Source organism: Barbatula barbatula (genome assembly GCF_947034865.1).
Source record: "Barbatula barbatula genome assembly, chromosome: 6".
Classification (NCBI taxonomy): Eukaryota; Metazoa; Chordata; class Actinopteri; order Cypriniformes; family Nemacheilidae; genus Barbatula; species Barbatula barbatula.
The window spans coordinates 1,632,709-1,656,495 of NC_136765.1; the positions used below are offsets into that span (position 1 = coordinate 1,632,709).

Genomic DNA, 23,787 nt, shown 5'->3' on the forward strand with positions numbered 1-23,787 from the left:
GCGCGAGTGATTTACATGTTAAGTCAATGCAAAGACGCAATGACCTACTTGCGGCGCGAATGATGTGAATTGTGTGTTCGCGTGATTTGCGCGAGTTGAAATATCTGAATTTTGGCAAAAATGCGCACAGAGTTAACCAATGGGGCGTGAGCGAGCGTCAGAAGCCCTTCCATGATGCAAATTCTTGTCTGTAATGAAGCGAATTTCACGCGCGAAAGATGATAGTAAACTCAAATTGTTCAAGCGTCCAACTACACGTGTTTTCGGTGTGAACACTCTATGAGACATTAAACATGTTTTTTTTTTATATTCAGTTTCACTTATATCATGTCTATATATGATAGCAAAATTTGGTCTGAAATCCAATATTTATTAAGTTACTAACATAGCCTAATTATTTGTTAAATTCACCTACCAACAGAATGGTATGCTAAACATAACGTACCATTGCGATAGAACAGCTGACGCACGAACCAGCGGAAAATTTAAAAGAGATGACAAAATGGCCAATCGGTTGGGAAAGAGAAAGGTTAATTAATATGCATAAGTAAATGTTTTGAATTTGAGTAGCACTCAATATGAAAAAAACTCATTATGATAGTAAAAAACAATGCTCTTTAAATAGGTTATATCTCTTGAAAAGTAATCATTTGTCTGTACCGTGCATAACAAAATAAACTATTCTACCATTAGGAGGCGTAATAAATACATTTCAAATCATAATTAAATCTCCACAATAATTCAAGTAGTACCTCCGGCCCATGTCATTTTCTGTCCCTGCTTTAAACTTTTAGGGATGGTTTCCTGGACAGTGATAATCTTAAACCAGGACTAGGCCTTAGTTAAATTAGGATATTTAAGTTGTTTTTAAAAAAATACTTTACAAAAACATTAGTTATGTAAATCTTGAGACAAAACAATTGCGCAGATATATTTCAGTTTAAGTTGTTTTCTATCACCTCTAACATTTAATCTAGTCTGGGAAACTGCCCCATAAAGTCAGGATAAATAAAATGTTTAATTCTAAGCACATTGTAAATTGCCACTGAACCATATTAAGTTTCGTAGCAACATACGATTGAGTTTGTAAAATACAGCATTTCTGGAAACTAAAGAGAGCATCCACACAATGTACTGCAAAAAATAATTTCTTATCAAGCATTTTATCTTGTTTTCTAGTAAAAATATTAAGAAATTCTTAAATCAAGATAAGTTTACCAGGAAAAAGACACACGATATTTAGTCTTGTTTAATGAAACAAAATATGAGAATTAAGTACATTTATGTTTAAAACAAGCAAAAATTCTAACAATAGGGTAAGTCAAATAATCTTGAACTTAGTTTACCCTTTTCTTGAGTACAGGCTTTTTTAGCCCTACCCTCCAGGCCCAACTTACAACAAACCAATCAAAAAGAGAAGGGCAAAATAAAGCCGTTTCACTTGGATACACGTCACAATACAGAAAAGAAGTCAATCGCTATCTCAGTTTCATGGTGGTCAACCTTCTGATCACAAGCCCAACTCTTTAACCACCAGGCCACAGCTGACCCCATGCAAATATTTTTTTGTGTGGCCTCTTGTAAAGGAAAAACATTTAAAAGATAAAAAATTGTAGAGAAAACAAAAAACCAGGAAAGAAACGAGAAAATTGTGAGAACTTTTGAACACATTTTTTTAATAGAAACATTTTTTATTGCAGTCCAGGGCTTCCATATATTATAGTTTTCTTGTTTTAACGTAACTAAAGACTCACGTGAGTGTGTTGAGTGTACAGTGTTTATCCTTCAGTAGATCAGAGATCTGTTTCACTCTTGACTCGTCTAGTTTATGATCCTTCAGATTCACTTCTCTCTGGAGTAAAGGGTTTATACCAAGAGTCTTTAGATACTCAAAGGCTTCGACTGCAGATGAACTCTTCAATAACCTGCAGAAAATAGAAAGTTACAAAAGTTAAATGAAATAAATATTATCAAAAATATAGAAAAAATATGAAAAATTTGACTGACATTTCTTTCATCTTGAATTCATCAACACAATGTGCCATTATATTACTAAAACAATATCACTGACCTGCATGATTTATTTTGTATTATTTCAACACATCTCACCTCACAGTGTTCAGTGCACAGTTTGTGTCGTCTATTAACTGATAGATGAGTTTGACTCCTGATGGTCCAGGATCATTTCCAGTGAGATCCAGCTCTATCAGATGTGAAGGGTTTGATCTCACAGCTTCAGCCAAACATCTGTAACCTTCTTCTGTTATACTGCACTCAGATAGTCTAGAAAAAGTATTAAAAAAAATGTATTATAATATTTTTGCTCTTCAGAGGTAAATCACTTCATACACATGGAGTTGAAATGAAAGCCTTCACTATTTAAGCAGAAGGAAAGAATATTGCAATGATTTGACTGCAGAGGAACAGACTCCAAGACATTTCTACACAATCTCTATAGATGAAGCTATAACACACATCAATGTAGTTTATATTTATTAGTTATCATATTCACTTTAAAGGACATCTATGTATAAGTCTACATATGTCCTACAAACTCTCAGTATTTGTAAAACAGTTATTAAAGAAGATATTATCCTCATCAAACAAACACTAGTAATCTTACATTCGTACTTCTCCATAATAGTGTCATGTTTGTTGTGTTCTGTGGAGTGTGTATGATGATGTGATCGCTGAACTCACTTGAGTGTGTGGAGTTGACACTGAGGATTCTTCAGTTTGTCACAGATGCGTTTGAGTCCTGAATCCATCAGACGACTGTTGTTCAGATTCATCTCTCTCACGAGGGTTTTACAGGAGAGAACAGCAGCTACAGCTGAACACTGTTTCTCTGTCGGCTCACAGTTATTCAATCTAAACACAATAACATCATCATCAGATCTTTATAACACACACATGTATGAAGGTGTCTTATACTGTATATATGAAACTCACGTGATTTTCTCCACTTTACTATGAGAGTCCATCACTAGAGCCGAGAGTTTCTCTCCATCCAGATCTCCCAGTTTATTGTGACTCAGATTCAGATCTTTTAGCAGTAATGGATTCACACCCAGAACATCAGTCAGATAAACACAAGCTGCTTCTGCTTTTGGATTCTTCAAGAATCTACAGACAGAAGATCAGTTCACAGCACATCACCTCTTTAAAATGATTATTTATTGTTACAAATGACATCGCATTTGTGTAATTCAAAGCTTTGCAAAGATGTATAGAATAAACTTTAACCATATAAAAACAACTGGATATAGTCCTCACCTCACAGTGTTCAGTGCACAGTTTGTGTCTTGTATTAAATCACAGATGAGTTTGACTCCTGATGGTCCAGGATCATTTCCAGTGAGATCCAGCTCTATCAGATGTGAAGGGTTTGATCTCACAGCTTCAGCCAAACATCTGTAACCTTCTTCTGTTATTCTGCACTCGGACAGACTAGAAAAGAGAAAGATTTAATTGTGAGTTCGTAAACTCAAATGTGCAAGTTTTGCTACTTTTTAAACTATATGGGGCAGTTTCCCGGAGAGGGATTAGTTTAAACCAGGACTAGTTAAATTAGGACATTTAATTTTTAAAAACATACTTTACAAAAAAAAACTCAATGATGTGCATTTTAAGACAAAACAATCACACTGATATATTTTAAGATATGTCAGTTTAAATTGTTGTCGATCAAGACACTTCTTACATTTATGTTAGTCTTGGACTAGGTTTATAGCCTGTCTGGGAAACCGCCCCTATATGACCAAGAGTTTCTGGCATTTCCATAACACCAAAAGGAGGACGCTTTGCGGCATTTAGTGAGGCAAGAATAACTTCATCTGGTGTACTCGCAAATACAATACAATGTTGTCTATAAAATCTATGGTATCATGATACAGTGATTCTGAGATAGCCTACTCTATTCATTGCCAGTCAATTTGATCAACGTCATATCTTGATGTAGACCTATGTGTAACAGAAGAGGCAAAAAAGTAATGCTTGACTGCATGATAGACTGCAGCGGAGATTTTGTCTCGAAAATAAGACCTAAGGGAAGATGTACCAGCAGCTCATCGGTTACCTTTATGTTTTTCAGTGCTGGCATGTCGGTCAATGGCGGCTTTCCCTTTACTACTAACGTCCACTTCACAGCGACATAGTGTGAAAAATCCATGGAAAGCATCGCTACTGCTTTTTGATATGAATTTGTGCTCTTTTGTCCATTCTGGATTAAATGATGTCTGACGTTTCGGCATGTTAACGTTATGATGTGACGTAACCAGTACATGGACTCCACCTCCACGTCATGGAGGCTTGTTTACTTTTTTAACCAATTATATATCAGATATTTATTTGACACATCTTTCAGCCAATCATTTGTTTGACCGGAGATCCCTTCACAGGCTCTGCACCCTGCAGTTACAAAAAAACTACTTATAAAAGTGTCTGCCAAATGAATAAATGTAAATCTCGATGACTAGCTTATCTTGGCTCACTCGTGTGGGACAACTGGGACAAGAGCGAGAACTCCCCTACGCAAAGCACCTCTTACCTCTCGGTATGGAACTGGACTCTGTTAATTTGCGAGTGTGCCCAGTCAATGCTGCACTGCATTGAGGTTTCTTTGACCCTCATCAAAGAAAACCTTTTTCAGAGGAACCTGGGGTATATGGCATCCTCGACAGCAGTCAAGCTTCACCTTCACCTTGCTTGAGGTTCCTTTCTCTCATTCAGGACAAGCAAGTGCCCAAAGTTTCCACCACTCCCTTCAGGGACCAGGTGGTGAACTTGCAGGCACTCCTCCCTGGGAAGGAAAACAGCTCTCCCGTGTCCACTGGCAGTGAGAGCTTACTCCACCAGGGGTGTAGCATCCCCTTGGTCACTGGCTCAGTGCGCCTCTATGGCAGACATCTGTAGAGCGGCAGGTTGGGCTACGCCCAACACATTCGTGAGGTTCTACAACTTTGTGTGGAGACGGTGTTTGCCCGCATCTTGCAAACCAGGTTAGACAGACGGCCGGCTGGGCGTACGCCTGCAAAATGCCTTCTCCACTTCGTCAGGTCAATCAGTGCGCTTTTCCAGCTTCCGAACTTCCGCTGGAGGAAGTATAAGCATTCCATCCATCACCAAGCACTTTCAAGCTTATGAGTCGGGCAGAGCAGCTCGTATTCCGAACCCAGTATAGGTGAGTTTCCCTCACGAGGTGAACCCTTATACCTGAGCTAGTGCTCCACACGTAGTGACCTTGGGTAGTCCTGTCTGACGTTTCTCACTCTTGGTTCCCCTTTTGGTGAACCTGTGACCTCCCCTCTGTGGACTCCACCGCTTCTGTGCACCCCTCGTTGGGGCCCCGCACTACTCCCATAAGATATCCCCACTGGTGAGACTGTGTAGATATTCCAAGTATTATCTCCCTGCGGAAGAGGTGGTCTCCGTAGTGTTACCCCTTCAGGCGAGGGGGTAGCCCTTACCAGTGTTCCTTCCGGATCGGGGCGGCTATCTCGCCCCTAGAGAAGCTAATTCTACTACATATACAGCCGTGTCCTTTATGCCACAACGTTCGACACAACGTCTCGGAGTTTACATACGTAAGCAAGACATTTTCATCAAAAGTAGTTTTAAACTGTTGACATGATCTGCCTTTGATAACATCTAGAGAGCGGCTAAAATCTGAGCACAGACGGGTAATGTGGGGCACAATCTTTAATGCCTAAAAACGGTAATGCTATTTTCAGTGGAAAATGTTGGTGCATCCCTAGTTTCATTTTAAAAGAAAAGGGTTTCATATGAAAACTGCACACAAGTTAACAGCAATATAAACCCACAACAGTTGTCTACAATAAAACGAGAACAAAAATATATTTAGGTCACAATCATACAACAACAGATTGTGGAACTTCAGCAATTGATTCCGGGACTATATAATCATTCCAGACACCTGTCCCATTTGTGCCTTTATGATAAATTTTAGTTTAAATAATAATTTTGCTGTTTATAATAGATCATATTGTGTATACTATTTGTCTGTTTACACACCTACCTCAGTATCTCTAGTTTACTTGTTGTCTTCTCCAGACCAGCACAGAGCCACTTAACTCCTGAATCCTGCAGATTATTACCGCTCATGTTGAGCTCTTTCAGGCTTTCTGATCCCAGAACATTAACCAGAGCTGAACAGCCTTTGTCTGATAAGTTACAATCATTTAGTCTATAAAGAAAACAAGTCAGATCAAAGCATTTGATATACTTGCCAGGTATTTTGTTCAAATACATTTTAGGATATCAAATTTCATAATAACTATTACAATTTAGTATAACGTTGCTATCCTCCCAAAACCCCAGAAGTCCAAATTAGCAAGTAAAGAGTGGCAAAGTTTTAGAAGGACAGCAATTCATTTTAGAATAGTACAAAATAAATATAAAACAGTACTGGGATTTACTGATTACTTAAGATGGGTAAACGGGGGTTACAAAGAAAACTAAATGCTTTCCTCACTGTTGTACAGAGGACATCCATTTCATAAAAACATTGGTGTACTATTTGGAATTTTCTCAAAAACAATCAAGAAGCACGTTTTTCAGATGAGAGTAACAACTTTCATGTCACTTACAGAGCTCGTTTGGAGGCTTTGACCACTGGCCACAGTCTAATGAGACATTCATTAGATTTCTTGAATTTCTGAAGTTCAAAGTCCTCCAGTTCCTCATCTGATGTCAGCAACACAAAGACCAGAGCAGACCACTGAGCAGGTGAGAGATCAGCAGATGACAGACTTCCTTCTCTAATGTGCTTTTGAACCTCTTGTACCAGAGATTGATCATTCAATTCATTCAGACAGTAAAAAAGATTGATGGATCTTTCTGGAGATGAATTTTCATCAAACTTCTGCTTGATGTATGCAACTATTTCCTCGTAGCTCTTCTCATCACTGTCTTGCAGTGGCAACAGACCTTGTAAGAGCAGCCGATTGGACTTCAGCGACAGACCGAGAAGAAAGCGAAGGAAAAGGTCCAAGTGTCCATTCTCACTTTCAAGGGCCTTGTCCACTGCAGCCTTCAGTAAACCAATCATTGTTTTATTGTCGTTGTCTTGTCCCGTTTGCTCTTGAACAAAGACATTTTTCTTTTCAATGTCTAGAAACAGATGTGCAAACAGAGCTGCAATGAACTCTTGAATGCTCAAGTGAACAAAACAGTACATGGTACCCAGAATGATCCCGGTCTCCTGTTTGAAGATCTGAGTACACATCCCTGAGTACACGGATGCTTTGGAGACGTCAATACCACAGGACTCCAGATCTGATGCATAGAAGATCAGGTTGTTTCTTTCCAGCTGTTGAAATGCCAGTTTGCCCAGTGAAAGGATAACATCTTTATCCCAGGAGATATCTGGCGAGTGTTTTCCTTCATACTTTTTTCTACTCTGATGGATCTGAAAGCGAAAAAAGTGTGTGTACATTTGTGTCAGAGTTCTAGGAGTATCATCAGTGTTTGATTCTTGAAGTGTTTCGGTGGTGTCGTCAGACTGTTGAATGATTTTATTCTCTAGAATGTTCTGGAGGACGGTGGCTGAAATCCAGCAGAAGACTGGGATGTGGCACATGATATATAGACTCTTTGATTTTTTTACATGATCAATGATTGCGTTGGCCATATTCTGATCTGAGAATCTTTTGATGAAGTACTCGTCCTTCTGTGTGTCATTGAATCCTCGTACCTCTGTCACCCGGTCGATACAGTCAGGAGGAATCTTACCGGCTGCTGCTGGTCTGGTGGTTATCCAGATGAGAGCAGAATGAAGCAGATTTCCTTTGATGAGGTTTGTTAGGAGAACATCTAGAGGAGCAGGTGATGTGATATCGCTCCATGTCTCATTACCCACAAACTTCAGAGGAAGACGACATTCATCCAAGCCATCAAAGATAAACAGGATTTTATACTTGTTATTTCTTGTAAGGTTCAGTCCTTTTATCTCTGGGAAAAAGTGATCCATCAGGTTCATTAAACTTGGTGTTTCTTTTTCCTTTAAGTTAATCTCTCGGAAAGGTATTGGAAATATAAAGCTAATATCCTGATTTTGTTTTCCTTCAGCCCAGTCCAGAACAAATTTTTGCACTGAGACAGATTTTCCAATGCCAGCAACTCCTTTTGTTACTACAGTTCTGATGTTCTGGTCTTGTCCAGGTGGCTGAAATAAATTTGTGAATTCAATCTGTATCTCTGGTGATACTAATCGTTTGGAGGCGGTCTCGATCTGTCTGATCTCATGCTGAGTATTGACCTGTTCACCTCCACCCTGAGTGATGTACAGATCTGTGTAGATCTTATTCAGGAGTGTGGAGTCACCCTGCTTAGCAATCCCTTCAAATACACATTGATACTTCTTCTTTAGGTTTGATTTCAGTTGTTGTTGATGAATGAAGACACGCTCATCTAAAAAAAAAACATAGAAACAAATACATATGTTAAATTGTTTTACTCCTACATCCTACAGTAACTATATGACAGATGGTGACATCATGAGCTTCTTACCTTCCAGAACATCAGCAAGTTCATGTTGTTTCATACTTCTCAGAAAGTAGAGTGTGATATCAAGAGCTGCTTCTCTGATGTTGTTTCTATCCTCCTTGAGGTCCTCCACAAAGTATTGTGTGTTTTCTTTTTTCAATACTTTCTTAAATCTTTCCAGCTCATTCTTCAGAAATGTAATTATTTTGTTCTCAAGGTCCTGATAATAAATCAAGAACATAGAAATGTAGTTTCATCTTTTCTAGAATGTTTTAACACTGCCAAATCAGGCAATAGCTTCAGGGGAGCGTTTGTGCATGAAGGTAGCTCAGAGAAACAGATTCGTACAGGCTTTATAGGCAGCATTACGAAATTCAAATGATTAACAGTGTCTTTGCAATAACTTCTTATATATTCTAAAATTACATTACTCATTTCTCACTATAAATGCAAACAAAAGTTATATAAAGTGAAAATTAAACTTCAATTCAAAATTGTGCTCCAACAAATTTCTCGGCCACCATTTTAGATTATTATTTTCTCGACCAATCACCTTCCTCGCGCACTCACACACATAGCATCAGCGCCGACACCAGCTGATGAGTTGAATAAGGTGCTCTATATAGAGACATCTAAAACATTCTGGGAGGGGGTCCAAAGACTGGGGTTTGGAAAAACTGAGTTTGGTAAAGAATTGGGTTGGTTTATACATACTCTCACCCTCCTGTAGTGTAGACCAATGTACTGGGCACATGCTACAAAATAAATCTGTCTGTGCGAAGAATACATTTCCCAGTGCAATACAGTTTGGTAAGTGCAGTGACAGAGCTGCGTGTTTGTGTGAAGTGCGCTTGTTGTTGCATGTCTCACTGCTATTTTACGTAATTTTAGTCTATTCAGCGAGTGAAACTTGTTTTCCAGCTGCATTAAGTTCAAGCATAATTGATCGGCATATGACATCAAACTACCATATACTGCACGCCTTATACAGTGTAATGCTTTCGCTATGTCAGTGGATTTCAATCCTGTTCCTCAAGACCCACTGCTCTGCAATGAGCTGTTGATCTGAGTTAAGTGTGCTGGATAAGGAAGACATTCAAAATGGGCAGAGTAATGGATCCCCAGGACCAGGATTGAAAACCACTGAGCTTGTTCAGCCCTCCCAAATTACAACAGGGAAAATCCTTTCACTACAACAGACCGATATCAAACATTTATAAAAATATTTGTTCCTACCTGAAATATCCAGAGACTGTGTTCTTGGAAATTCTTGCGGAACCTGTAACTTTTGAAGCCTGCATCTGATGACTCAAACTGAACCCTGTTGGCAAAAAATATTTCACCCCTTATCTTTAAAATAATAATAAAAAAGTAAAAACATTTATTTAGAAACATATTACTTCTAATAACTATTTTAGGATAAACTTTGCACACAGATTTTCATTGCCTGAACTGCTCTGTCGGAGTTAGGGTTAGAAAAATCATGCCGGAACATATAAGCAAACATATTGTGGGCTGAACCAACCCATGTAGATTCTGGGTTGTCACGTTAACTCTGTAGAGTAAAGTTGTGTTTGTGTACTCACATGTTCAGAAGAAAAGATGCCATTTCGACATCACTCTTTATTCCCTTCTGCTCCTTAAGTGTTTTCCACCGAGTCATTTCTAAACCAATATTTACTACGGTGCTCTGCCGCTGGTTACTAATAATAATCACACAAAACAAAGAACATGAGAACTAATGGGGCTAAAGCATCATCCTTTTACCCATACAAGTATGAAATGAAACTTGTAAGGCAGCATATCAAATTGATTGAAATATCAAAAAATATTATTATGCAGAATGCATTTCTAGCGGTTTGCTATAACTTAAATTCCAAATGTTATTTTTAATTAAAGTTTAAAGTTGATGCAGATAGCAGAATCAAGTCAACATTCAATACATTCAACATTGAATATCTCTGCACTTTAAGTTAATATATTGATGACAAGATTATATTTTGCCTACAATTAACCAACATTGTTCATTTAGTCTTTGAGTTTTTATGAATTTATTTTCTGCCAAATCACACTTTTTATGGTCCCAAGAAAATATTTTGTTGATAAATTAAAAACCGTTTCTGAATCACAGTGACTTTCTTGAATATTTACAGAAATTTTAAGAAGCAGAATCTAAATAAATAAATCCTCATTTCAGAATTTCTATCCCAGACATTACTTTTCCGCATGAGATGTTACAATAAGACATTTTTTATCCTTTGGTCATGATGGTGTTTTTGTTTACTTTTTTTGGTGTAATTGGTTTGATTTGATTTTTACTTTCCGGTAACTGATGATATTTTTTCACTGATGTTTGGTTTGTCGTCTTGAGAATGATCACTCTTCATAGACAAAGATCTGACAACAGGTATTCCTGATCTTTTACTAATCATATAAAGCAGAGAGAAAAAAATGAAGTTGGCTATTAAACATGGACTTAATGGCTCACTAAAAACAGCTTGCATTTGACTGAAGACAATTCTTTTAGTGATCAGCCAACCGCAAAGTCAACTTTCAAGAGCCTATATTATGCTCATACAGAATGTGTGCATGGTATCCATATTGAATCTGTTGAATGTCTTTATATTTTTCCTCCACACTGTGAGAACAAAATGAGAATCGAAACAATTACAGTGATGGTCCTGAATAGAATAATTTTAAGAATTTTGTTCTTCATAATGACCACATCCACATCTTATATTAAAACCTCTCCCATTCCAAGAGTCTCCATTCTAAAAAGTACAGTAGGTACTTTCTTTTTAGACATTTTGTCATAATATCAGTTTTTCTCTACACTATTATTCAGGTTGTACAAATCCATGATAATGGTTTTATTGTGATTTCTTTAAATAAATGATAAATTACTTTTTTGGTATTATTGGTCTGATTTTTTTATTACCTTTGGGTAGCTGATGGTGTTTCTTTACTGAAGTTTGGTCTGCCGCCTTGAGAATGATCACTCTTCATAGACACAGAGCTGATTACAGGTGATCCTGATCTAATGACAGAAAGAGAAAAGACATTTCATTTGTAGAGACTGAATATACTGGGCTAGTTAAAAAGGACAAAATGTCTATTCTCTGAAAAAAGAGTGCACATCATCATTGACAAATTAATCAATAAAATGATATGAAATTCGATTGCCATTTACATTGTCATGAACAAAAAAAGCATAGTTTCCAGCTGGCTAATAGTTTCTTCAATTCAATTCAATTCAATTTTATTTATATAGCGCTTTTCACAATTTGCATTGTTCCAAAGCAGCTTTACAGGGAAAAACGAAAAACCCAAGAAAGGGTAAAACACACTACATGGCGTTTTATAAAATAAATCCAATTATTCTAGTAAATAATATCTAATGTCAGCATCTCCCGGTGGTTTATTTATCATATTTTGCTTTAAGTGAATGCTTGGCTGTAGAGATGTGTTTTTAATCTCGATTTAAATTTGGCGGGTGTGTCTGATCCTGGAATAATATCAGGAAGGTTATTCCAGAGTTTAGGTGCTACGTATGAGAAAGCTCGACCCCCTTTGGTGGATTTAGTAATTCTAGGTATTATCAAAAGTCCTGAGTTTTGAGAGTTTTTTAAGTGACACCAGAGCCAATGAAAGAGAGTCATGACAACAGAAGTTTGAACTATTGAGAAGCTCTATAACAGCCTTTGCTGTAAAAATAACTGTTCCTTTGAAGTGAACAGAGTTGACCCGACTCTCTCTTTCACAACGGCTCTGGGTGATAAATAGATTCAAGCAGGTTTGCAAAAATCTTTAAATACTTCAAACCATTCCGTGTCATAGAATCCCGCGCCCTTGGCATGATGGACAAAATGTCTCATTCCCTTCATCGGGTAACCAAGGTTACATCCTTAACCGAGATGTTCCCTTTCTGTTGGTCTCTCGACGTTGTGTCGAGACTGACAGAATGGGGTTCCTGTCGGAAACGCCACAGTGTTGCGCGGCATCACGTTTTCCAGCGGCATTCAGAATTCACGACACTTACCGTCCTCAAACGAGCATGTACAACGAACGAGCACAAGACAAAAGACAAGAGGGCATTAAATAGAGAGACTAACAAAGGAGATAACAATGGGCAGGTGTGGGAAATGAGACACAGGAGGAAAGCTATACTAGGAACGAGAGGGGCGGGGCCAAATGACGAGACTGGAGAGAATGCATATTAAGTCCAGATTGACAATAACATGCTTCTCTCCACAAAAAAACACATGGGTCTGTCATGATTCTGCCACTAGACTAGAAAATCAAGACAAGAGAAGGCAGAATCATAACAGGATTGTATGTTTGCTACAAAAAGTCAGACAGGATCCGCATCCAAGTGCAGTATAAGATTTAATTAAGCAAAAAACAAAGTTCAAAGTAATAAAAGAAAAAAGAAACCAGGAACAAAACTAATCCATTTAACCATCAAATAACAGGGACACTAAACAAAAATCTACAAGTGACAATTGAAACACAAGGGCGAAATTCATTGACGTCAGTTTCCAACGTGCACATGTCGGGATACGCCCTGGGACACGCGCCCCTGTTCTTCATACAGGCCTACAGCGCTGTTAAATCGTTGCCTTGGAAATATGAGACTCTATCTGACATTTATGTCAAAATTGAATAATAAACATATTCTGATTCTGTGAAAAGTTACTTGTATTATATTTTTCTTCATGTTGTGAAACTTTTGGGGCTTTTCTTTTGAAAAAAAAAGGTTTTATCTACGTTAGCTGTGTCCCAATTAGGGGGCTGTGACCTTCTAAGGTGGCCGACTTAAAAACGAGGACTTGTTCTTCAAAGCACGCAGCCTCAAAAGTCCAAGAAGGGATCTGAAATGAGCCGGTCAAGCCTCGCAGAGGATTTTCTAACTGCGTCACCTGCTGCTCATGTTGCGTGGTAACAGAAGCAGGGCACAGCAGAGACGTTTCTGACTATTTTAAACAAATATGGAGCCAGACATTTTATTTTAGACAATATGACACGTTTATGACACAGCCCAACAGTATATCAAATAGACCAACCATAATTTATCAATAATGTTAATTAACAACATCACATATAATATTAAAACACTGAAATGGAGCCTTTTTGTGAATAACATACTTTTATTCAACTAAAGTTTTAAGTCAGATTGTTTCCTAACTTTTCCACTGTTGCGCCGAACCATTCAAAGCACAGTCTGAAAGCTACAGTTATGTTTCCACGTGAGCCTGGCTCGCAGTGGCGGCCGGCCAATAGAGGGCGCTAGGGCGCCGTCCCCCCTTAAGCCACAAAAAAAAAAAAATTTAAAACAATTAAAACAAAAATAGTAATAATAATGAGAAAAACATCAGTATGTCAATATTTGTGTGTTTTAAATATGGAATGCACCCAGTAATACATGTAAAATATGATACAAAATCATATTTGCAACCTTTCCTCTGCCTGTCTGACCGCTTCATCAGCTCTGGGGCGATAGAGAAAGCGCCCCAAGGAGGCGGGTCTATGTAGCAGTTAAGCCAATTGCTAATTTAAGATATGAATGTATGACATAAAATTTAGCCAATCAGCGTTCTTAAATAGAATCCAAGAAGGGCGATCATTTTATCGCCCCAAGCCCTGATAAAATAAGGACTGGGCTCTAGGGGCGCCATTTTTACTAAACGACAATGGCGAGCGCGGACGTTACTCCTCCAAGACCCAACCCTAACTCGGTGAAATCTCTCCTCCAAGATCCGTTTGAGAGGAGAACTTTGTCGGAGAAAGTTCGGGTGAAAGAGCTGGGCCCAGAACAAGCTGACCTCTCAATTAAACAGCAGGCTAGCGAAAAAGGGAAGCAGTATATGCGCGGCTTCTCCCGTAGCTGGTACACCAGGAAGGCTTGGCTAATCATTCAGTTATATATGGTACTCTAAAAAATGTTAATAGTGTGTTTGCTAATATTACTGTATATATGTTTTGTATCAATTAATTGTTGCAGTTCTGGAGCACATTAACAATTAGTTACATTTAGTTTGATCATAAAATACTTTATGCTATTTTTCCAGTCAAAGGTTTGAGTTCAGCCACTTGATATCCATTTCTATATTATACATCCTTTATACAGTGTAAGAATTCCTATAAACTTTATAATAATTTAATGTTATTGTCCACTTTCCACTCTGTTCTGACAGCATGCATATTGTGTTGCCTATTTACTACCAATGGCACCAACAGCCTTTCCAAAAGATGTTACTTATATGTAGAAATAGTCAATTGTTTACAAGTTCAGTTTAAATGCAAATAAAAGGCTTGTGTTTGTGCATCATGATGTTTATGTTTTTGTGTACGAATGCCTCAACTTTTTAATATTGGCATTAAATAATTACTGACTATTTCACTGAGCACTGCTGTCCTGCAGTTTGTGTTAAATTTTATTGCGATGGTTACGGAAACAAAAAAGTATGGCACAGCCCCACCGAGAATATTTTTCACCAGCCGCCACTGCTGGCTCGGCACAGCACGATTAAACCGTTCTCAGCCCTGAATTCTCTGCTCTGTTGTCTAACACTGCTGTTTTGAAAGAGAACTCAATTCACCATTTGCGCACTGTGACTGACAAAAACAGTTAGTGATCTTTTTGCGGCAAAATATTTAAATAGGCAAGTCTTTAAAACATGTCATTGACGCTTTTTGTTGAGATCTGAACACTTTTTATTTACCTTTGGGTAGCTGATGGTGTTTCTTTACTGAAGTTTGGTCTGCCACCTTGAGAATGATCACTCTTCACAGACACAGAGCTGATTACAGGTGATCCTGATCTTTCACTAATGACAGAAAGAGAAAAGACATTTCATTTGAAGAGATCAAATTAATAGTTAAAAAGCGAAAAATCTTCTGATGAAAGTGTGCACATCTTTTCAAATAAATTGACGAACCTGTGATTGAAATTTATTGTTGTTTGCATTGTCAGAAAAAAAGCATCATATTTCACTGGTTTATGCCAGTCTTTAGGTGACACTAAATAGATTCAGGCAGGTGTGAAGGAATTTTGTCATCAATCATATTTATTGAGGCTGTAATAATCCATGGATTCAGATGATGCTAGTCAATTTTATCTAAAAAAAAAATTATTTCGTTTTTGTTACAGTCTATCATCTTCAGAATGATCACTCAACACAGAGCTGAATATTTAACAAGGCGAAGGACGATATAGGACGATGTCACAGATGAACAGATGAGTGATGAATGAATTTATTAATAAAAAAGTGAAAACAGGGACAAAACAGAGAAATCCAAAGAACTTCCAATAAACAAACAGGGTAATCCAACGAGTAAAAAACATCCACGGAACAAAGGGGTACGTAACTAGTCAAGACAAAACTTGCTGCATGAAACAATACTAGACCAAGAACAAAGGCATGGTCAGAGTTATTATTGGCTGTGTCCCAATTTGGTTGGTGCGTTCTTTGAAGGCTTCATTTAAAGACCGATTGCGTCACAGCAGTGCGACTGAAGGCTGGTAAATTTGTCCTGATTCTAATACAGCCTCAAAATGTAACCTTATTTACGCAGGTTTTTAAGGATTGAACAAATGTATCCTTCACAGCTTTAGCTATCCCGAGATTCATTGCGCGCCTGTAATGGCTTGAAATTTATAAATAATCATTCAAAACTTTAGTTAAATAAAAGTATGTAATTCACAAAAACGCTCCATTTCAGTATTTTAATACTATATGTGATGTTGTCAATTAACATTATTGATGAATTAATGAGTTTTAAATTATTATGGTTGGTTTATTTGATATACTGTTGGGCTGTTTTAATCTACATAGACGTGTAGTTTAAAATATAAAATAAAAAAATTCTGGCTCCGTATTTGTTTAAAATAGTCAGAAACGTCTCTGCTGTGTCCTACGGTGACGCAGTTAGGAAATCCTCTGCGAGGCTGGACCGGCTCATTTCAGATCGCTTTTTGGACTTTAGAGACTGCGTGCTTTGAAGAACAAGTCCTCGTTTTTAAGTCGGCCAACTTAAATAAGAAGGTTGAAGCCCCCCAATTGGGGTTCAGGTGTGAGAGACATTAATCTTTGGGAACGTTGCAAACTGTTCAAACTGTGTCAAAGCTCTAGGGGTCCCTTATAACCAGCCCTCAACAAATAAATTACACTGCTGACAGTAAAAGCATCAATCACGTGACAATTTTTGTCACCATAAAAAACATTTTAAAAGCGAACAAAAAACATTCTTGGGGAAACGCAAAACTTTCGCAAAGGAAAGCAATGTTTTAGGGGAGAGCAAAAACATTTTAATATTTTCGCTTCCTTTCATATTTTTTCCACCACGCTGTGTACCGTAAGTAGCTCAGTCTCATCTGGTTTGACAGTATGAGATTCCTTCAGAAATAAAGACTTGCATATCAAAATGATAGTAACTGTTGAGTTCTAAGATAAACACTTAATATGAGAGGATCTGCACGGTGCCAGTGTCACTCAGATACTCCCTGCCTGTACCTTCTGTACATGTCTTTATTGAACACTGCGTGGCACATTTGAGCATGCATGGATTGTTCAGACAGTGTCATCTGAAAAATATGTCCATTGACAAATAGACAAATAAGGGACATTAATGTGTTGTTTAAGCACACAGTGGGTCACTACAAGTTACCAGGGCACGTCTTAAAAACAGAGGTGCTTTCTCTTATTGGCCTCAAGTTGTCAATAAGTCTACCAGTCCTTATCAGAACTGCATCAACTTTATCTTTTTTTAAGTCTACTCTTAAAACATATTTCTTCTCCTTGGCATTTAATATTCTTTGACCTGATATGCTATGATGAACCTTATCCATTTTACAGTGTGTGTTTTTATAGTCTGTGTTTTATTACTTAGAATTGTATTTCCCTGTTTTGGCTTGCATACCCTGTACAGCACTTTGGTCGACTTTGGTTGTTTTATATATGCATTATTAATAAGTGTTGTATTGTATTGTTTTTAGCTGTGTTGCTTGACACAGTTGAACGCTGTCAGACAGCGTGCCAATATCAAGTCTTCTTTCATGCTTGAATGAACAAAAACGTACAACATGACATAAAGCACATTTTGGCAAGTATCTTAATAAGCACAGACTTCAATAAGTAAAATAAGTCGTAAATGAATGCATAGAGTTGGGGAAATGGGAAACAGGTCAGATGGTACAGGTGGGTCTTAAGGGGATTTTATTTCTTGCAGTGTACACTTTTTTGACTTGCCTTTCAGTATCTGGTGGTGTTTTTTCCTTGAAGTCTTGCATTTCTTCATTGGAATGGTCACTCCTCACAGACAAAGGTGATCCTGATCTTTCCCTACAGAAATTAAACAAAGAGCAGAGAGTTAAACAGGAAAGCCCTCAGGGTGTACTCTCACTAGGCAATCTGAACTGTGCCCGAGCACTTTTGACCCCCAAAGCCTGGTTCATTTGACTAGTGTGATCGCTCTAAAATGAAAAAGTCAATGATATCTGCATTGAGGTCCAATGATTCTTTTGTGAGTTTGACAGTTGATAAAAGCAGTAACTTTGGCAAATGCCATTTAATAATTTACTTGAGTGCAGATGTGACAGGCAGAGAGGACATTGAAAACATTTTCCTTGATCTTGTAGGGTTAGATAAGGGAACAACAGTAGATGCATTGTATCAAGCTGTTAAGAACACACTTTTGACAGCAGGTTTGGACAAAGTTGAGAAAATACTTCCCTTTATTGAAGAGTATTCATTGTCTTGCACACAAGCAAGAGTTGGCATTGCACGATGCATGCAAGTCTGTAACTGGATATTTCAGTAGCTGGTCAGACGTGTCTTCAAAGAGCAAATTTTCTTACAGCGTGCACATGTCGCAAGGTATGTCTTGCCCCTGTAGTCTTGGGTGCGATCCCACCATCCTTAAGCCAGACAGTAAGTAAAATCGGAGATGATAGGTCCTCGAGTCAAACCCCATTCTGGCAGTCTCGACACAACCGAGATGGTTTTTTTTATAAGTGACTACAGTATTTATGTAGAACTAATAATTTATTTTCCATTAGTTCCTACAAAGCTTTTTAAAATGTTTCTATCTTTTAATAAAAATCAAACGTACATAGACAGCCGGCAGCTCCCTAAGGGGGGACTGCCGGCGACACACACAAGCCATAACAAATGTCCTGGCCCGGTCCTCTCTCACTGACCGTCCGGTCGCTCATCCTCTTATGCTCTACAATCTCCTTCGTGAAACAAGACCGGTGCATGGATCCCAGCTCTTGTCCCGCCTACCTCGCTACATACCCCCATCACCCCTCACAGGCCGGGGGTATCCCGAGACTGCGCTTGCCCCTCCCTCGGTGGTAGGGGTGTCGGCGGAACTATCCCCTGGGGGTATGCACCAACGAGACTTGAGAACGGAGACGGGAGCACTCAGAGTGACCGGAGTGAGAGAGGGGAGAGAGGAAAAAAATCTAGTCCGGTTCCCCGACATGCTGCCGCTCGGTCCTCAACCAGCCAGGGGTACTCTCCTTCGCGGTGCCTTGCTCTGGCCGTGGGCGCTAACCCCTACACCACCTGGCAGCCGGCAGTGTCTCCTCTGGTAGGCGGGCCCCCCGTCCCCTGCTCCTCCCTCTTGGGCAGACGGACACAGGTTCCGGCCTCTGGCGGGTGGTGGCCCCCGCTCTCGGCTCCCCCGCTCGTCCCCTTTTCGGCTGACAAGACAGGCTCTGGCCAATGGCGGACGGTGGCGACCCGCCCTGCTCCCTCTGGGGAAGCAGCCATCCCACCTCGACCCAGGTGCTCAGCAGCGAGGTCTCCTCTGTTCCAGAACCACCGCTTCGGGCAGCCACTGACTGCCGACGACACACACAAACCATAACAAATGTCTGGGCCTGGTACTCTCTCACTGACGGTCCGGTCGCTCGTCCTTATATGCTCCACAATCTCCTCCTTGATACGAGACCTGTACGTGCAGCTCTACGCGCACTGGCCTCGAATCCCGGCTCTCGTCCCACCTACCTCGCTACAGGCCTATTTCCCAAAGAATTTATTAAGTGTTCAAAACAAAGACACATTTCTCAAAATTATAAACATATGCAATGTTCTCGGCTTAAAATGTTGTGCTGAAAATTGTGTACAGTTCTGTAATGTTAGTGTACATTTGAGCCTCATCACAGGTATCCAGAGGTAATAGTGCACATGACAAATAAATGACTCTTGAGAAATGTCCTGGTTTTGCACAAACTCCTCATTCTTATATGGAAAAAACAACTAAATTAACTGTCACATTGTCACCTTAAAAAAACACTAATTTTAAAATTCTCAGGATAATGTCCTTTCGGAAATGCATCGTTGGAAGAACTCAAAGTCAGTGTGAAAGAAGACAATTCGAAATAAAGTGGAACATAGTTGTCCAAATCTATTTTTGTATATGTATTAATGCTAGAAAACAGTAGACTGAGATTTGTCATAAAAACTGTTTGTATTGTTATCTACAGGGTTTAACACTACATTTTATAATTCCAGAAAACAATACAGTAACAGTACAGTACTATGGATGAGAGAATGTTCTAAACTGTCAAATTGATATGTACACTTAGAGAAAAGGGTACAAAAGCTGCCATTGGGGCAGTACCCTTAAAAAACTACATGTTGCACCTAAAGAATGCATATTTGTACCTCAAAGTAACATATATGAGTCCTTTTCACGCTAAAATTAAATAAAAAAAATTAACCATCTATTTGCCAGAATGACTTTACCAATAAATACACAAATCTGCTGCTTTTGTAAAGTCTATAAAGCATGCATCTATTTTCCCTTTATCTTGGATAACATCTTTTTCAATCAGAGTATGAAGCGTGTAGATATGATCAGTTGTGTGGTAGTTTGGAATAAATCCTATTTTACTTCTGCTCAGGACATTGTGTGTCATTTATTAAACTACAGAATAAATTTCTCTATAGTTGTTAGGGTCTGCTGTAACGTTTGTATTTTTGTCGTCAAGTTTCTTTCATTTATTGGGAAGGCTAATTGGTTTTGATTGTTTGATTACTAATTCTAGTTCCCTTTCTGTCGGTCTCTCGACGTTGTGTCGAGACTGACAGAATGGGGTTTGACTTGAGAACCTATCATCTCCGATTATACTTTTGCGAATGGGCCCATTCATTCACCTTTTTATTCCTCAGAACCTGCGAGGCTTATGCTGAGTGATCTTTGATTCTTCCTACTGGGTCTACAATACAGCTTCGGTAGTTGGCGAGAGGTGTCTTCGAAGAGCATATATATCTCAAAGAGCAAAATCTCCTGCAGTGTGCACATGTCGCCAGGCATGTCTCGCCGCTGTAGTCTTGGGTGCGAATGCATCCAGACAGGTAGGATACCTGCGTCACATGTCTGGGTTCCCAGCATGCTGAGGTAGCATTCGTGGATATGACATGTCTGCATTGTGACCAAATGTTGATCACGGTATTGCAGTCATGGCTGTTCCACAACACCATCTGCTTCCTGCTCGACAGTGGCTGGTAAGCCATCTGCGGCAGTTAGTGGCGGTCGTAAATCCGCCGTGAACCTTCCAGGCCCTAACACGCTCACTGGACGAGGAGATCTTGAGTGACCCGTCTCCCGCAGTTGTGAGCCCAGTCACTCGGGCAAGAGCACCAATCACTAGGGGACCATCGCCATAGCGGAGCCTCTTCTCGTGCTGCTGTGATTCCTGCAGCACATAGTGCCACTGGTGAGACTGTGCAGGTATTCCACTTATTATCTCCCTTTCGGCAGATGTAGTTTCCGTAGTGACCCCCCTCAGGCGAGGGGGTAGCATTTCTTAGTGTTTCTCGTGAGGCCATCTTGCCTCTATAGTAGCAAGGCCATTGCCTGTATGGCCGATAGTAAGAGCCTCTTGTCGTGATCACACGAATTGATGTCTTATTTCACCACTGGATGGTTACGATTCGTGAAGCCTCTCACTCTTGACTCGCCCAGGCCGGTCAGTGTGGTTCTGCTGGAATCGTGACATGGTGCAGCACCATGGCGTTTTCGACAGGAACCCCATTATGTCAGTCTCAATACAACGTAGGGGGATTGTTTGATTTTGGAAATTAATTTCTCATGTTTCTCCGTTTTTAATTGCCAATTCTTCATGATCAGTTTTTTCAGATTGTTCCAATTTTCCCAGACTTGATTTGTATTAACTGACTTGATTATTGTCAGCTGTTTTAGAGCGTATAGAGCTTTTTTGGTTCTGAGTGTACTGTATGTGTGTAAGTCAAATCTCTGCATTATTTGGGTCTCAGTGTTTCTGGTTTGGCAATGTTCTCAGTATTTTGCTAATGATTTGACAGCCATGATCGAACCAGTTTTTGTCATAGTTGGAATGCATTTTTGTTTTTAATTGAGATTGTTTTGCTGATTTTTCAAATATGAAAATGTACATATTTTAGGGCAATATTGATGCCATAAACGTCTCATATTCTCTCAAATAATTATAATAATATAATTTTTCTGGCTCCGTATTTGTTTAAAAATTCTGAAACGTCTCTCCTGTGTCCTGCTCCTGTCACCACACAACATGAGCAGCAGGAGACGCAGTTAGAAAATCCTGGATTGTAATGAAGTCAGTTGTGCACTGATGTAATTCAGCAGCTCTCTGATCTCACTCATCTCCGGGGTCTTTGTCTGTCCTTTGACAGCCCCTCAATGCGGTCAAGTAATCCTGTACCCGAGCAGAGAAAAAGCCCTAAAGCAGAATGTTTCCAACACTGAGCTGTAGGGATGTTCTGCATTCCTCTGCCTCCAAAAACAGCAGTCAATTTTGGTCTAACAGCACTTTCTCCAAAGCCATTTCTGAATCATTTTGAGGTTTTTATTGTGGCATAGCGTTTAACCAATGGCTTGCTTGTCCAAACTGTCTTGAAGTCATTAACAATCTTCTTCTGTGTAGTTCTGGGCTGATCTTTAACCTTTCTCATGATCATCTTTACTCTATTGGGGAAATCTGGCAGGGAGCTCCAGACCAAGGACAATTGAGTTAATTTGTATTTCTTGTGGGAGTTTGATATGATTTGTTTGATAAGCGCCTATTCAGTCTGTTACAGGGTTGTAGACAGAACTTTTTTTAGAGGTGGCCAGGTAAGACCCAGTGATTTTATTAGACCCATAAACCCATTTACCTTTTAATGTTTTACATTAGAGGCATTCCCAAAGGTTATTTCAACTTACTTTTCAGTATGATTCCTGTCTTGTCCACTTCCAAGAGAAACCCCTTCGCCTCTTTTTAAGTGCACTAGATGTGTCTAAGCGATAAAAAAAGCGATCGGATTGATTCTACGAAGAAAGAGAAATATACAAGTATTTCAAACGTGACGTGTAAAACACGTAAAAATCATTACGAGCGTAAAGTAAAGTCTATAGCTCGAGGTTTTAAAATACTTTTTGAAAGGTCATTCCTGGGGCAGCTTCCCTCCTAACGGTTTTACTTTCGATTCCGAGAATCACGTGACATCACAGAACTGACGCAGTTTTTTTTGTTGTTATGTAACTATCGCATACTTTGGGTTTACATTTGGGAGAAAGAAAATAATAATTTGCTCGTCTTGATTACACTAAATTCTGCTTTACATGTTTACACCGAATGTTTATTTATTTATTCAAATAAACCCAAACACACATGCATGGGACATTAAGTTGCTGAATAAATGTAATAAATGAATAACGCAGCTGCAGAACAGTTTTTCATTTCTATCTTATTCAATCGCATCTCCTCATCAAACTGTAAATATGAGTGCATGGGCTTGAACCTTGTATTGTATAGGATTTATTGTGTTTGTATTATACATCTCTAAGGTCTATGCATATATTATGAGTCATATACGTTTCAAAATACATAGTCTACCTTGTGGAAATAAATACAGTTATTTGATTTCCTATTATAAGATGTTACACATGCGTGCACTTACTGGATGAGCAGACTCACAGAACTTAATGTATCTTGAGGACAAGATCTTTCGACACGAGTTCCTTCTTAAGTGATGTATTTTATTAGACCCGTCATCTTGTGCGCATGTCCTGCTTGACCATAAATCGGATGTTAGCGCGAAATGAGACACTTTTGCGAGCCGCTCGGAAAGCTTCCGTCTGACATCACTGTACATTTGCGTCAGAGCTTCTGTTGCAAAGTAGTTGCGACTGGGTAACTGGTATCTTAGGTCAATGGTTTTTAGCAGCGTTTTAAAACGGTTGCAATAGGAACCATGTCTTTAGCAATGTGATAAGCTACCGCCTTAGTTATAA

At 39.1% G+C, this 23,787-nt stretch overlaps 2 protein-coding genes across 2 annotated transcripts in view; both read right to left on the reverse strand.

Annotated features, from left to right (window-relative positions):
• Positions 1 to 1,862, reverse strand: part of LOC306895393 (uncharacterized protein) — a 37,259-nt gene extending 35,397 nt beyond the window's left edge. Inside the window, exon 1 of the mRNA XM_079458616.1 lies at positions 1,755 to 1,862. The gene's annotated coding sequence lies outside the window, so the exon portion shown is untranslated. The remainder of the gene's footprint in view (positions 1 to 1,754) is intronic.
• Positions 1,232 to 23,485, reverse strand: LOC306895613 (NACHT, LRR and PYD domains-containing protein 3-like). The gene is made up of 15 exons (XM_079458984.1): positions 23,454 to 23,485; positions 22,717 to 22,790; positions 17,754 to 17,846; positions 15,228 to 15,332; positions 11,444 to 11,542; positions 10,092 to 10,208; positions 9,742 to 9,826; positions 8,530 to 8,725; positions 6,609 to 8,430; positions 6,038 to 6,205; positions 3,277 to 3,450; positions 2,953 to 3,126; positions 2,701 to 2,871; positions 2,110 to 2,283; positions 1,232 to 1,925 (listed from the first exon to the last, which is right to left on the reverse strand). The coding sequence occupies exons 3-15, from the start codon at positions 17,792 to 17,794 to the stop codon at positions 1,751 to 1,753; spliced, it is 3,501 nt and encodes a 1,166-aa protein (XP_079315110.1). The 5' UTR covers positions 17,795 to 17,846; positions 22,717 to 22,790; positions 23,454 to 23,485; the 3' UTR covers positions 1,232 to 1,750.
• Between the last annotated feature and the right edge of the window lie 302 nt (positions 23,486 to 23,787).